The sequence below is a fragment of the Giraffa tippelskirchi genome, chromosome 13 (assembly GCF_054371585.1).
Source record: "Giraffa tippelskirchi isolate mGirTip1 chromosome 13, T2T-mGirTip1v1.2.pri, whole genome shotgun sequence".
NCBI lineage: Eukaryota > Metazoa > Chordata > Mammalia > Artiodactyla > Giraffidae > Giraffa > Giraffa tippelskirchi.
In genome coordinates, this window is record NC_137287.1 from 111827902 (window position 1) to 111841841 (window position 13940).

A 13940-nucleotide genomic window follows, 5' to 3' on the forward strand; every position below is an offset into this window, starting at 1 on the left:
TTCCATAGACAGAAGAGCCTGGCAGACTTATAGATCAAAGAGTCCCAAAGAGTCGGACACAACTTAGCACACAACTTGCTTTGTGAAATGCCTCCCCCTCATTGCCCCAAATGGAATCTATGACAATGTCTATGTACTTGTCGCCTTGTCTCACAAAAAGTAAACATGAATTCCTCTAAGAAGAAGTTGATAAAATTACAAGCACCAGAGACCAGTGACTAAAGTGAGCCCAGATACCTCTTTCTATTACCTTCTAGACATAAACCAAACTCCTTATTAGACCTCTCAGACCCTCCCCTGATGGCCTTAATTCTAAAAACATCACCCTGGAGGATTCTTTGTTGTTTCCTGTAATAACCAAACTCAGTCACACCACTAGCTCATGTCTGAGTCTCCCTTTTCACAAGCACCTACCCTGCAGAACCACTTCAGTTTCTCCAAAATAATGTGGAAGTTACTGGTGGGAGATAGAAACTCAACTCGGACAACCCTCACACAAGCCACCCCACCCACATCAGAGATGAGCCTGTGTGCACTAGGTTCACTGAGAAAGTGGTTCAATGGGCTTCTGAGGTGGCTCAGCAGTAAAAAAAAATCCGCCTGCCAATGCAGGAGATGCAGGAGACTCAGGTTTGATCCCAGGATTGGGAAGATTCCTTGGAGGAGGAATTGGCAACCCACTCTAGTATTGTTGCCTGGGAAATCCCATGGACAGAGGAGCCTGGTGGGCCACAGTCCACGAGCTTGCAAAGAGTCAGACATAACTGCGCACACACACAAGTTGCTCATTAGTCAGACTCCTGATTTTACTGACTTCTCTTGACCTTCTGGGGAGGTTAGTTTATGTCCATTTGCTGTGAACTACATTCCTGGGATCCCACCCAAGCCTCTGTGATAAACAAAAGGTAAAATCCCCTGCCAGGCAGAAGGGAGTGACTATTATAAGGCAGCTTTAACTTGGATTAGACAATTACCCATCTGGTCCCAACAGACTGTCCTTCTGAAAATGAACCGAACCATAAAATAAATTCTGAGTTGTGGTACAAGGCATTCTAAAATGCTTTTTCTCTTTAAAACTGACCTCTGCTATGCCTGACCCTGTACAAGACTGATGCCCCCATTAGTTTACACCCTGTTAGCAACTGAATCAATTTCTGCACCTTTAATGGGTGCTCCTGGTCTCTACTCTGCCTCGGCACTTAGAACTTAAAATTCCCCTTAAATACAGAGGAGTTTTGTATGACTTCAGAAAGTTTAAGTATCTTCCACCAAGAATTTAGAAAGAGACAGAACAAAAGATTTCACATTTGTATGCCTGTGTGCTCAGTCCCTCAATCATGTCCGACTCTTTGCGACCCCAGGGACTGCGGCCCACCAGGCTCCTCTGCCCATGGGATTCTCCAGGCAAGAATACTGGAATGGGTTGCCATGCCCTCCTCCAGGGGATCTTCCCAACCCAGGAATCAAAGTCATGTCTCCTGCACTGCAGGAGGGTTCTTTACCCAGTGAGCCACCTGGGAAGCCCACTTTTGTACAGCGATGACAAATATTTAGCTCCCTGAATAGAGTATGTTTGGATCCTGAGAGGATCTCTAGCGAGGGCCCTCGCAGTAACCTCCTACAGCCAATGTGTCCCCACGCCCTCTTTTCTCTAGATGGGTCTCTACAGGGGTCACTGTGGTCTGTCTCCTCTGGCCTCCCTAACTCACCATTTCCTGAGCACCTGCTGACACGTCAGGCACCGCATGAGATGCCAAATGAAAGACACAGACCAGGGACGTGCCAGCACTAGACAGCTTGCAGCCTAGGGAGTCCTTCTCTGTCTGGAACTCTGCACACACCCCTGGCTCTCCCAGACCCCCAGCACTGACCCCGGGACTGTGCACCCCTCATCCCCGACAGCTGCCCCTCTGCTGCCTACATGGCTGCTGCTCCCCAAATCACCACCCACCCCCTACACTCCTGTGACGTCCCTTCCCCGACACCCTGCATGTGCTCACAAATTTTAATTCTTCTTAATCCAAAGGGAATGGCAAGAAATGGCAGGCATGGTATTAATTAAGGCTATCTTTCTCTCCTCAGGAGGTGAGGAGGTGGCTTACTTTGGCTCAAAGTGGGGAAGCTATGTCCAGGGGCTGGAGCCAGGCCAAGACCAGCCGAGCTATGGACACAGAGCCCAGGGCTGGGGGCGGGAAGAAGGGGACGCACCTGGCCTTCCTGGACTTCGTCCTGGCCACAGAGTCGGGGCCGCCCCTCTTCTCTTTGGCCTCCTTGGTGCCCGAGGCCTCGCGGGGCTTCCGTGCCTTCTTGGCGCCGTCCTTCTGCTTGGGCTCCCTGGGCTCCTTGGCCTTCCTGGGCTCCTTGGCCTTCCTGGGCTCCTTCAGCTCTCTGGGCTCGCGCTTCCTCTTTGGCTTGGGCTCCCTGTCCTTGCTTCCCTTTGCTGCCCCTTCGTGCTCTCCTGGATCCTTTTTCTTGCGTTTCTTCTTCACGCCCGTGCCTCCTCCGCCACTGTCCTCCATTCCGTTATGGGACGCCATTTTCCTGGGGAAAAGGGGCCCGGCCTCCTCTTCAACGGCGTACAGGTCCTTCTGGGGTGGACAGTGACTGGTGACATCTTCGATTTTCTCCTCCTGGTCAGTGCTGTGGTCAAACGGGGAGGGGGATGTGTAGTCAAAATTGACAGAGGCATCAGACATTGGGGAGTGATTCGGAACTTTTAGACTTGACAACTGCAAGAGAGAGAGAGACAAGTGTGTTATTCTTCCACTGCAAGCTTCACACAAACAGTGATGTCAACTGTGAATGCATGGATCTGTTTGGCGTCTCCCGAGTGCCTAAAACGTGGCAGTCCCTCTGCTTGGCCACGGGCATTGAGCGGCAAACAGGACGCTTTATTGAAAATATTTGCCCCTGCCTGTGTGGAGCAGGGTCCTGGTGGACTAAGTTGTTGTTAGCATATTATGTAGGAAATCTGTATGCAAAGATCTGAAGGCTTTCCATGTTCTGTGCAGAAACCTGCAACACTTTTTTCAGCTACATGTCTAGAACCGGCAATAGCAATGGTCTCCTACAAAATGCCTGTAGAAGCCACTGTGCTTAGTTGCTCAGTCGTGTCCGACTCTCCGTGACCCCGTGGACTGTAACCTGCCAGGCTCCTCTATCCATGGGGATTCTCCAGGCCAGAATACTGGAGTGGGTTGTCATGTCCTCCTAAAGGGGATCTTCCCAACCCAGGGATCAAACCCAGGTCTCCCGCATTGCAGGCAGATTCTTTACCATCTGAGCCACCAGGGAAGCCATAGAGGCCACTAGCAGACACGAATCCTGGGCATGCTGACCCAGAGTGGCGTTTATCATGCTGATATACAAAGTTACTGCTCAAGTGTGCTCCTGGGTAAAGCTGATGTCAGCAGGGTGATAAGGATGTAGGGTCTAGCTCAATGTGTGAGATTTATTTATTTCCCCCAATCTTCGCTCTCACATATCATCAAGCAGCATCAACATTCAGCTGGTTTGATTTTTGAACAAGAACATCTGGTCACTCAAAACTGCACCTTTTCTTTTTAACTAAAAATAGTGTTTTGTATGATCATCTAACTTTGTCACCAGACTCAGCACCAGATAACCTTTGAAAGTGAAAGTCGCAGTCATGTCCGACTCTTTGTGACCCCATGGACTATACAGTCCATGGAATTCTCCAGGCCAGAATACTGGAGTGGGTAACCTTTCCTTTCTCCAGACAATCTTCCCAACCCAGGGATCAAATCCACGCCTCCAGCATTGCAGGCGGATTCTTTACCAGCTGAGCCACAAGGGAAGCCCAAGAATACTGGAGTGGGTAGCCCATCCCCTTCTCTAGGGGATCTTCCAGACCCAGGAACAGAACCCAGGTCTCCCACATTGCAGGCGGATTCTTTACTAGCTGAGCCACCAGGGAAGCCCGCCAAAGATAACCTTGGCCACTTATAAAAAACCCAGTAACTGTACAGGAGCATGCTTTACTGTAACAGATGCCTTTAGAAAATAAGTGTCGCAGGTGCTGAAGGCAGCCCTAAAAAGGACATTTCAAAGCTGATTTGGAGCACTGCCAAATAAACGTGCAGCCTCCTAACACCTAACACCGCTTTTAAGGAAACATCCCTTTGGAAGCAGAAGTTATGTCTCATATTTTCAGGTGTGGTGTCACAGAGAACATCTGTCATTTCATAACCAAGCTAAGGTTGCCAGTAATCTGACAATAACATGGGTGCTAGTTTCAGGAAATGATATAACTTACGGAGCACCTGGAAGAGACAAGCAGACTTTCTAAGGAGGATGGTTACAATCACCTTTGGATGATGGCTTAGCATCAGCCCCATTTGTGAGTCGCCTGCTCTCTTAACAGGAGGCCTGGCCTGTGCTGAAGGGCACAGACACTTGCCAGGTGGTGTGGTTTCCCTCTGGCCTTCTGGTCACCCCATCTCTGCTCAGACTTCCTGGCCCACCCTGGGAGTGATGGGGTGCAAAGCCCAGCTGCTTATTTCCCTTTCGTTCTGCCCAGTTCCCTTTCATAGCCCGATATTCCCAAACATAACACTGAGAATCCCAGGAGAAGATGATGAAAGCAAAGGAGGATTCCTCTGGATTTTTATCATAAACACAGTTCAGCGTCATAAACAAGCCTAAATCCAGAGGGAACTGGTCATTCTGGCAGGACTCACTACTTGCGGGGGTGAGGGTGGGGGGACAATTCAGTGTGACTACCTCACTGCTGAATCAGTACTTAAGATGGTTTAGGAAAAAGAAGAGCTAAGTAAACTTAAAAGAAATTTAAATCAATCAAATATAAGAAAGTGATTTAGATGGTAAATCTTATGTGTTTTCCACCATAATAAAAAGACAAAAAAAAGTAGGGAGGGAGGAAGAAAGAAAAGAAAAGGGAGAAAGAGCAAGAAAGAAAAGACAGCAAGAAACTCAACGGTATGGTAACGGGTACCCAGTTAAGGCTGGGCTCCTGTGAGCACCTTACCATCTCTGGGATGTTACTAAATTCTGTGCCCGGGACACTTGGCCCTCAGGGCCCTCCCTTTTTGCTTAGCATGCAAGGGAGGAGACACTGAAAAAGGAAGAGACATACAGGTGTTTATTCAAAGAGGCTTTAAAAGACCACACACTGAAGACCTAATTCTACTAAGGCAGTTCTCTGGAGCTCAAAGTGAGAGCCTCTCCTCAGTTCATACCTCATGTTAAGGTCCCTCTTTTGGGGGCTCTCCAGAAAGCTGAGCAGGTAGCTCAGGCAGGTGTGGTGGTACCTAGGTATTCAATCATTAGGCAGTAAGAGTAACAGCAGCCAGAGCTACTGAACACACATCAAATGGAGATACTCAGAACTATGCAAAACATGTTTCATGACATCTCCAATCTTTTTCAACAACCCTGCAGGCTTATTAGCACAACGATGTCTATTTTGTATAAGGGGAAAGGGAAGATTACTAATTGATGCTAAGTAATGTGTCCAAGGCCATACAACTAATGGCCAGAGGAGCCCGGACTGGAACCCTCCAGCCAAAAGCCAATGTTGGTTTTGTGGAGCATTTGACGACACCCCAGGGAAGCAGGCCACCAGACAAGCATTAACTACACTTGGTCAGAAACCCTAAATGTGGTGGTGTACTCAATCGCTTTGGGAGAAGATCAGGCTCTTTATAAAACTAAACACATACTTACCTGATGTCCTAGCAATCCCATTCCCGGGAATCCTAGAGAGTTGTCTTGTCCACCTCTCACTTTACAGATAAAATAATCTGTCTTGAGATTTAGAGTTGTTGTTTAGTTGCTAAGTCTGTGTCCGACTCTTTTGTCACCCTGTGGACTATGGCCCTCCAGGCTCCTCTGTGCATGGGATTTCGCAGGCAAGAATACTGGAGTGGGTTGCCATTTCCTCCTCCAGGGGATCTTCCCAACCCAGGAATCGAACCCGTGTCTCCTGCACTGGCAGGCGAATTCTTACTAATTCTTTACCGCCGAGCCACCAGGGAAGTCCAGAGGTTTAGAGAGAAAAGGCAGTTTGTCAAGATATATCCCTAGGAAGTGGCACAGCTGGGACATCCTGCAGGGAGAAGGGAAACCCAAGACATGAGCACAATCAACCAGTGTTTAAAAGGGGGAATTATCCCAAAAGGCAGGAATTAGTAAGCAAAAATATAAAATTATAATCTTCCAAGTCAATAATCCCTCAGGAATGTTTTTTTTTTTAATTTTCAAGAGACCTTGTTGGGAGCCTGGAAAAGATATCTGCTGAGGATTAAAAAATATAAGACAAAAAATATTTCTTCCATGTATCTCAAGGTCAGCGGGGGGCGGGGAGGGGGGAGTAGGGAGGCAAAAGAGTATAAATGAAGTCTCTGTTTCAGCTTCCACCAAGAAGGGCACTAAATTACCCCTTTTGAAACTGGCCTTAAAAGGGACAGACAGCAGATGACCGACCACAGAACAGTAACATTTCATATTACACTGACAGTTTAACCAGAATCATGCATCTAGGGACACCAGGATGAAGCTGACAGAGATGGATAAAACACATCAATGTTAACTCCTAAACCACACTGATAGTAATAAAACATATTTCTTGGACTCAAAATTATCAATCTACAATATTCTTGGAAAAGACACTTAAAAGATCTGAATCTAGAAAAATAGGTTCCCAGACAGAGGTCCAAGGACAAACCTAGGTTGTTCCCCTTAAGAATCACTCAAGTCCTTGAAAGTCAAAACAGACTCTAAGAAAATCATCCATGCTACAAAATGGAGAGACCCTGAAAAAACTGTGCTAAGTGAAAGAAGCCAGGCACAGAAGACCATATATTGTCTAATTCCACTTACATCAAACGCCCAACATAGGCAAATCCATAGAAACATAAAGGAAGGTATATGGGGTTGTCAGGGGTTGAGGAAAGAAAAAAGTAGTGTCTGCAATAGGCATAAGGTTCTTTTGGGGGTGATGAAAATGTTCTGGAATCAGATAGTGGTGATCTTTACACAATCCTGTGAACTTACTAAAACCACGGAACTGCATTTTTTAAATATAGAATTTATAGAATGTTAATTATATCTCATTTTTAAAAAATTCAATATAAGAATATACTGACAACAGTCCTCTCTTATGTTGCAAACTGGAGTATCAGCTTTTTTTTTTTTTTTTGGCTGCAACACACAGCATGTGGGATCTTAGTTTCCCGACCAGGGATTGAACCCATGCTCCCTACAGTGGAAGCATGGAGTCTTAAACACTGGACCACCAAGGAGGTCCCCAGTGTTAACTACTGAAAGCCTTTTTGCAGGGGAGAGTAGCAGAAATACTAAAATTTTAATCATGGATATGTTTTTAAGTGAGCAATTTCTCTTTGAGAACATAAACTAAGGGAAACATTTAGAAACTCCAAAGTTTATACGTAAGAACATCTGATACAGAATTGATTTTTAGTAGAGTAAAAATAAATATCCTATTTAAAAGTAAACACAGGGAATTCCCTGGTAGTCCAGTGGTTAGGAACGCAGCACTTTCACTGCTGGACTGCTCGGGTTCAGTCCCTGGTAGGGGAACCAAGACCTCACAAACCACGCAGCATGGCCAAATAAATAAATAGAATATAAATACCTTATTTATCAATCTTTAGGAAAATGCTTAAATTAATAGCACATCCACATAGAATAATACTACACAGCCATTATTAAACAAAGTTCTAGCTGACATTTTAAGTGTCCACAACATGTGGGAAAATAAAAAATATATATATATAATCTCATTTTTTAAAAATGCAACATCAACACTAGCTTTTTAAAATAAATTTTAGGACACACACCATCATTATGTCTGGGAGATAAGATTGTGGGCAAGTTTCACTTCTTTTTCCTAAAAGTTTCTCAAAGTTATTACCTACTTGTCTTTAACTGTTTCCCATGATTAGAAGGTAAACTTTATAAGACAGTGACTTTGTGGTGTTCCCCAACATTTTTGTGGCTTATAGTAAAACTCAGTCATGTTGTTATTGGGTGAAATGAAATATTTTCAATTTGAGAAAAAGAAAAAAGTCTACAAAATTGTACATAAAAGCAAAAATGACAATACCTGTGTACAGAAGAAAGAACATAAGAAAATAAACAAAATGTTAACAGTCATTTGAGGCTGTGCAAACTTGGTGGGTTTTTTTTTTTCTTTTTAAATAAATAGACATCTAGATTTTCAATAATTAGAATAATACTTTCATGGTATTTGTCACAGACAAACTTTTCACATGGATGTTCAGCAGAAAAATCGTAAAGACTTGAATGATAAACAGCAAAAACTGCCAGACAATTCATGCCCCTCCAAGTCATCAGGCTTCAGGAATCGAAGGCAGACTACAAGAGGTGCCAGCTAACGATGACATCTGACTGGGCACAGGGCACAGTGCACTCTGCACTGGGGCTGGGCAGGCTCCCGCACACCCTTCGCCCAGAAGCGCTTCCTCCAGCTTCAACCCGGCGGTGAGCAGTGAGCACACACACACAAACACACACACACACACACACACACACACACACTCTCTCTCTCTCTCTCTCATACTCTCACTCCTCAGATGAATATGCTGAATGCAGGGAAAAAACTCAACACAGAGGGGACGGACACACACACACACTGACACTCTCCCTCCTCAGATGAGTCTTGCTATCTCAGCACAAATCTTTGTGCTAAATGAATGAGCGTCGCAGTGCAACTGCAGTGTAAAAAGCCAAGGTTATGTGGGGTTTTCTGTCTTTACTGTATTTCACAGTCAGGTAACTATGAGAAATACTCTTTCAGAAGAAAAGAGAAGGCAAAAATATAAGATAATTCTGAGAGAGAGAGAGAGAGAGAGAGTGAGTGAGTGTGTGTGTGTGTGTGTGTGTGTCCCCTCTGTGTTGAGTTTTTTCCCTGCGTTCAGCATATTCATCTGAGGAGCGAGAGTAAGAGAGAGAGAGTGTGTGTGTCCCCTCTGTGTTCCTTGAGTTTTCCCCCTGCATTCAGCATATTCGATCCTTCTGTACCTAAAGGTCCTGTGCTCTGGGCGGTAAAGCAGCTATTTCAATACTGTGTAGCTCCTCCCCCAGTCACAGCTGGTTAGCACCAGGGGAAGAGTTCAGTTTCAGGGATCTAAAGCAGAAACCTTAGGTATGTAAGGCAGATGCAGGTAGAGGTGTCCAGGAGGCTCTCGGATATACTTTCCAAGGGAAATGTCCAGAAGAGTACACTGGACTGCCCAGGAAGAATGGGTAAAGAGAGAAGAGGGAACAGGACCTAACCTGAGGAACACTAATGCTTCAGTTCCCAGAGAGGAAAGAAGGTTCACACCGGGTGAGAAGGAGCTTCAGGTCAGTGATGTAGGAGGGAAAAGGGCAAGAAAGTGCGGCTTCACAGACACCTGAGGATGAGCGCATTTTAGGACAAAATGATCACAGGTGTCAAATGCTGCTGAGGAGCAGGTAAGTTAAGAACTGAAGAGTGATCAACACATCTGGTGATGTCATTTCTACAAAACCCCTCCAACTCCAAGGCCCTTGAACCTGCCATTCCTGATCCCCGCCTCTATTTCCACATTTTTGCATTTAAAACAGGGTACAGGGTGGTGCTGGGTTTTTATCTTACAATGTTCCAGGAATCTTATAAAGTCGACTTCTCTAAATATATCTTTAGGCAAAATCAACCTTAAACCTTGTCAATTCCAGGCAGTAACAAAAATGGGGTAGGGGGCAGGCAGATTATCAAATTTAGGTGCCAACAGGAAAAGAGGGAGAGAGGGAAAATAATATTTGCTAAGTGCCTGTTTGTTAACAAGTGTTGTTTCTGAAAACTACGAGTTTTATTTCCAAACAACTACGGCCTTTATGGACAAACCAAAAGCTCAAAGTGATTCAATTCTCTAAATCTGTCAAAGTGGAATGATGTTTGCTTCATCCGAGGCTAGGGAAGGCCTCTTCTAGAATGTTTTTGTGGCATCTTCTAAACCAAGTAGGTCAACAAATACAGAAAAATAAGACTAATTTCCTTTCTCTTCCTTCCTGGCCCACCTGGAATTTCACTGTAGGCTTGGGCTACCAGGGCCTCTGAGCCCAGAACTTCAGTGAACCCTGGCCAACAGCACTGCCACATACCAAAGTCCAGAAAGACCAGGGCCTAGAGTCAGGAATACTATGTGTGGACAGGGAATGGTGCTTTTCATATATCTTAGTCATAGGTACTCTGAGTATTCAGCACTGTTTTTATATCTGAAGGATAAAATAGATGCCAGCAATAATCATAGTAATATCTCACTTTACTAAGGACTGAGTATTCTTAAACACATTATGTCTCAAAACAGCTCTAAGAGGAAGTATATTATGGTTGCAACTACAACTTCATTTTCTAGAGAAGCTCAGAGAGGTTAAATAACTCGCCCAAAGTCACACAGCTAGTGAGCAGCAGAGCTGCAGTTTGAGACCAGGTTTGATGCTTGGTTTTAAGAGCCACTGCTCTTGACTCCTTCACGATGCTGTCTCATGCTATGGATACACCAAACTTAGAATCAGAATTAACAAGAATCTCTAAGCACCTCTACTTTATCTCCATCATCCACTCCCCAGCATCACTGTATCTCCCTAACCATTCCCCAGAAAACAGTTAACTCTTTCCTCTTCTATACATCTCTTTACAAATCCATTTGTTTCCCAGAACAGAATGGGAGAATACATGAAGAATCAATCAATCTAGCAGAAGGTTGAAGATTAAATAAGTGACCTCGGACTTTTCAACAGTACCCAGAAGGACCCCAAGGTAAGGGTTAAAGAAAATCTAATATGCACTTGGCAGCTACCAGAAGACCTACAACCACTATCCTAAGGAAGTATCTTGTTAGCACTGGGTACTGTATTTCCCTTTCCCTCCCCAAATGAGAACTTTTGATCCTTGGTCACTGAGTGTTATATAGTTTCTCCAAACTTGCAAAATTTCTCCAAAACCGTATCAGTGGTAAAAGGATGAGCCAACTAAGAAACCACACAGTGAGTTAATGAGAAGACTATAAACTGTGTCAACAGTGGAAAGATGTTCACTGCTGTTACTTCTGTTTCTTTTCATAACGCTCAGAATACCAGCTTTGGGCTAGTTTTCCCAAGAGTGAATCCCAGTTAAATAGAGGAAGGCAATTCTGTGCAGTCATATCGGCACTTGTCAAATGTCACAGATCCTAGATCTTTGTCACCACTTTGATGCTGGCCCAAGGCCTCGTCACCAGAGCTTCCCAGACTCCTTTGGGCAGGAAAGGAGACGAGGCATGCTATCCACTGTTGAAACGTGGTAGTCTTTATTCCAGTGTTTCCTACATGTAAATAAGACTCAGCGTCACTTTATTCATAGAATTTAAAACTCAGCGGCTTATTTCTGTTTTTAAAAGTTGCTTTGTGTCTGTCGCAGCTAGTGACATACTGAGTGACATCAGTAACATGAACTGAAAGAACCACTATGTCATATATAATTATATATTTTAATTAAAAATTGTACTTGCTTAAAATTCTTTTATTTTGCTACCAACAGATAAATACCATACACGGCAAACCCTAGGATTCTAGTGAGGATGGACCTCGGAGGCCATCTAGCCCTGGTTCCCATCTCCTGGCCTCTGACACCCAAGCAAACAGCTCTCCAGCCTCTCCAGGGGTGGGGAGCTTACTGCCCACAAGGCACAGGCCACAGCTGAGCCGCTCAACTTCTCAGGACTGTCTTCTTCAGCTGGACCTATACCCTGCCCACCTGTAACTCTCCACATGTGTCCATACTCATCCACAGATGAGACAGATAGAGAGTTAACCTCTTCTCCACAAGATCCTTCTAAATCTTTCATTTTTCAGGCTCCATCATATTAGTTTCACCTATCACACCTCACGGAGTCAGTGTTCCTGTACGGTCACTTTGCTCGGACCTCTCAAGTATATGTTTCAGAGCACAAAATGAATTAGGGCAGTAACAAAAATAAAAATATGCTAAGGTATGTCCAAAGATCGGTTTGAGAGCCTGTGGATCGCTTTGGCGGGAAGGTTTTTTTTATTTTCACGCTTGGCAGCATCTTGCAGTTCAGGCATCTGTATGGCCTATCACTAGTACCTGGAAGAGAAGCAGGAGCAACTGCTCCACTTAATCAACTTGGTTCTCCATCCCTCCTAACTTTTAAGTAAGAACCCTGCACTATCCATCAACATTGACTATGAGATCTAAATGAAAACCCATCTCACTGAGGCTACATAATTGCTAGCTGACATATCAAAGGTCTTAATATGACTTTGAAAAGAAAGAAAACTAAGTTCATGCTGGAATAATTTTGATAAAGAACGCTTTTTTTTGGTTTATTTTGGCCACCTGATGTGAAGAACTGACTCACTGGAAAAGACCCTGACGCTGGGAAAGATTGAAGGCAGGAGGAGAAGGGGACGACAGAGGATGAGATAGTTGGATGGCATCACCAACTTGACGGACATGAGGCTGAGCAAGCTCCGGGAGTTGGTGATGGGCAGGGAAACCTGGCGTGCTGCAGTCCACAGGGTTGCAAAGACTGAGTGACTGAACTGAACTATTTTTTACTGAAATGAAAGCTTACCTTAAATAGTGTTTAAAAAATTAAATATGCAGATTGTTTAAAGATTTATAAATCTGCCCATGTATCATAAATGACAATAGTTTGAGGGTTTGGGGTTCTCTTCAAGTAATATATTCTTTTGAACAGCAGCATAATATTCCATTGGCACTGACTATGATGTAAACAGAGACCTATCTCATAGATACTGCAGGATCAGTTCCAGACCACCACATAAAACAAGTATCATAGTGAAGTGAATCACACAGAGTTTTTGGTTTCCTAGTGCATATACAAGTTATGTTTACATTATACTGAAGTCTATTAAAAATAATGTGCAATAGCATAATTTCTAAAAAAGAACAATCTACATACCTTAATTTAAAAACACTTTATTGTTAAAAAAAAAATGCTAACCATCATCTGAGCCTTCAGCAAGTCATATGCTTTTTGCTGATAAAGGGTCTTGCCTTGATGTTGATAGCTACTGATTGAACAGGGTGCTGGCTGCTGAAGGCTGGGGTGGCTGTGGCAATTTATTAACATAAAACAACAATCAAGTTTACCACATTGATGGAGTCTTCCTTTCACAGTTTTCTGTAGCATGCAGTGCTATCTTGACAGTGTACAGTTGTACCCACTGTACAACTTTTAAAACTGGAATCAATCCTCTCAAGCCCTGCTGCTGTTTCATCAACTAAGTTTGTGTAATATTCTAAATCCTTTCTTGCCATTTCAACAATCGTCAAACCTTCTTCACCAGGAGCAGTTTCCATCTCAAGAAACCACTTTCTTTGCTCATCCATTTGTTCAGGTTTTATCATGAGATTGCAGCAATTCAGTCCCATCTTCAGGCTCCACTTCTAGTTCTCACCACAGTTACAGTTATTTCCTCCACTAAAGTCTTGAACTCCTCAAAGTCACCCTTGAGGGTTTTGAATCAACTCTCCTAAATCCCTGTTAATGTTGACATTTTGACCTCTTCCTGTGAATCACAAATGTTCGTCACGGCATATGGAATGGTGAATCCTTTCCAGAAGGCTTTCAATTTGCTTTGTCCAGATCCATCAGAGGAATCACTATCAATGGCAGCTACAGCCTTATAAAATACATGTCCTAAATAGTAAGATTTGAAAGTCAAATTACTCCTTGATCCAAAGGCTGCAGAACAGATGCTGTGTTAGCAGACATGAAAACACTACTAATCTCGGTGTACAACTCCATCAGAGCTCTTGAGTGATCATGGGCATTGTCAATGAGCAGTCATTTTTTTTCTGAGCAGTAGGACTCAACAGTAAGCTATGCTGTAAACACATGTGCTATCATCCAGGCTATGTAATT

General features: G+C 44.0%; 1 protein-coding gene across 10 annotated transcripts in view; it reads right to left on the reverse strand.

The window, feature by feature from the left end:
• The window catches only part of CHD6 (chromodomain helicase DNA binding protein 6), a 194991-nt gene that overhangs the window by 126319 nt on the left and 54732 nt on the right, over window positions 1–13940 (reverse strand). For all 10 annotated transcript variants that reach the window (XM_081556952.1, XM_081556951.1, XM_081556949.1 and 7 more), the window contains one exon: window positions 2209–2729. In XM_081556952.1, coding sequence (XP_081413078.1) covers window positions 2209–2729 — 521 coding nt within the window. The remainder of the gene's footprint in view (window positions 1–2208; window positions 2730–13940) is intronic.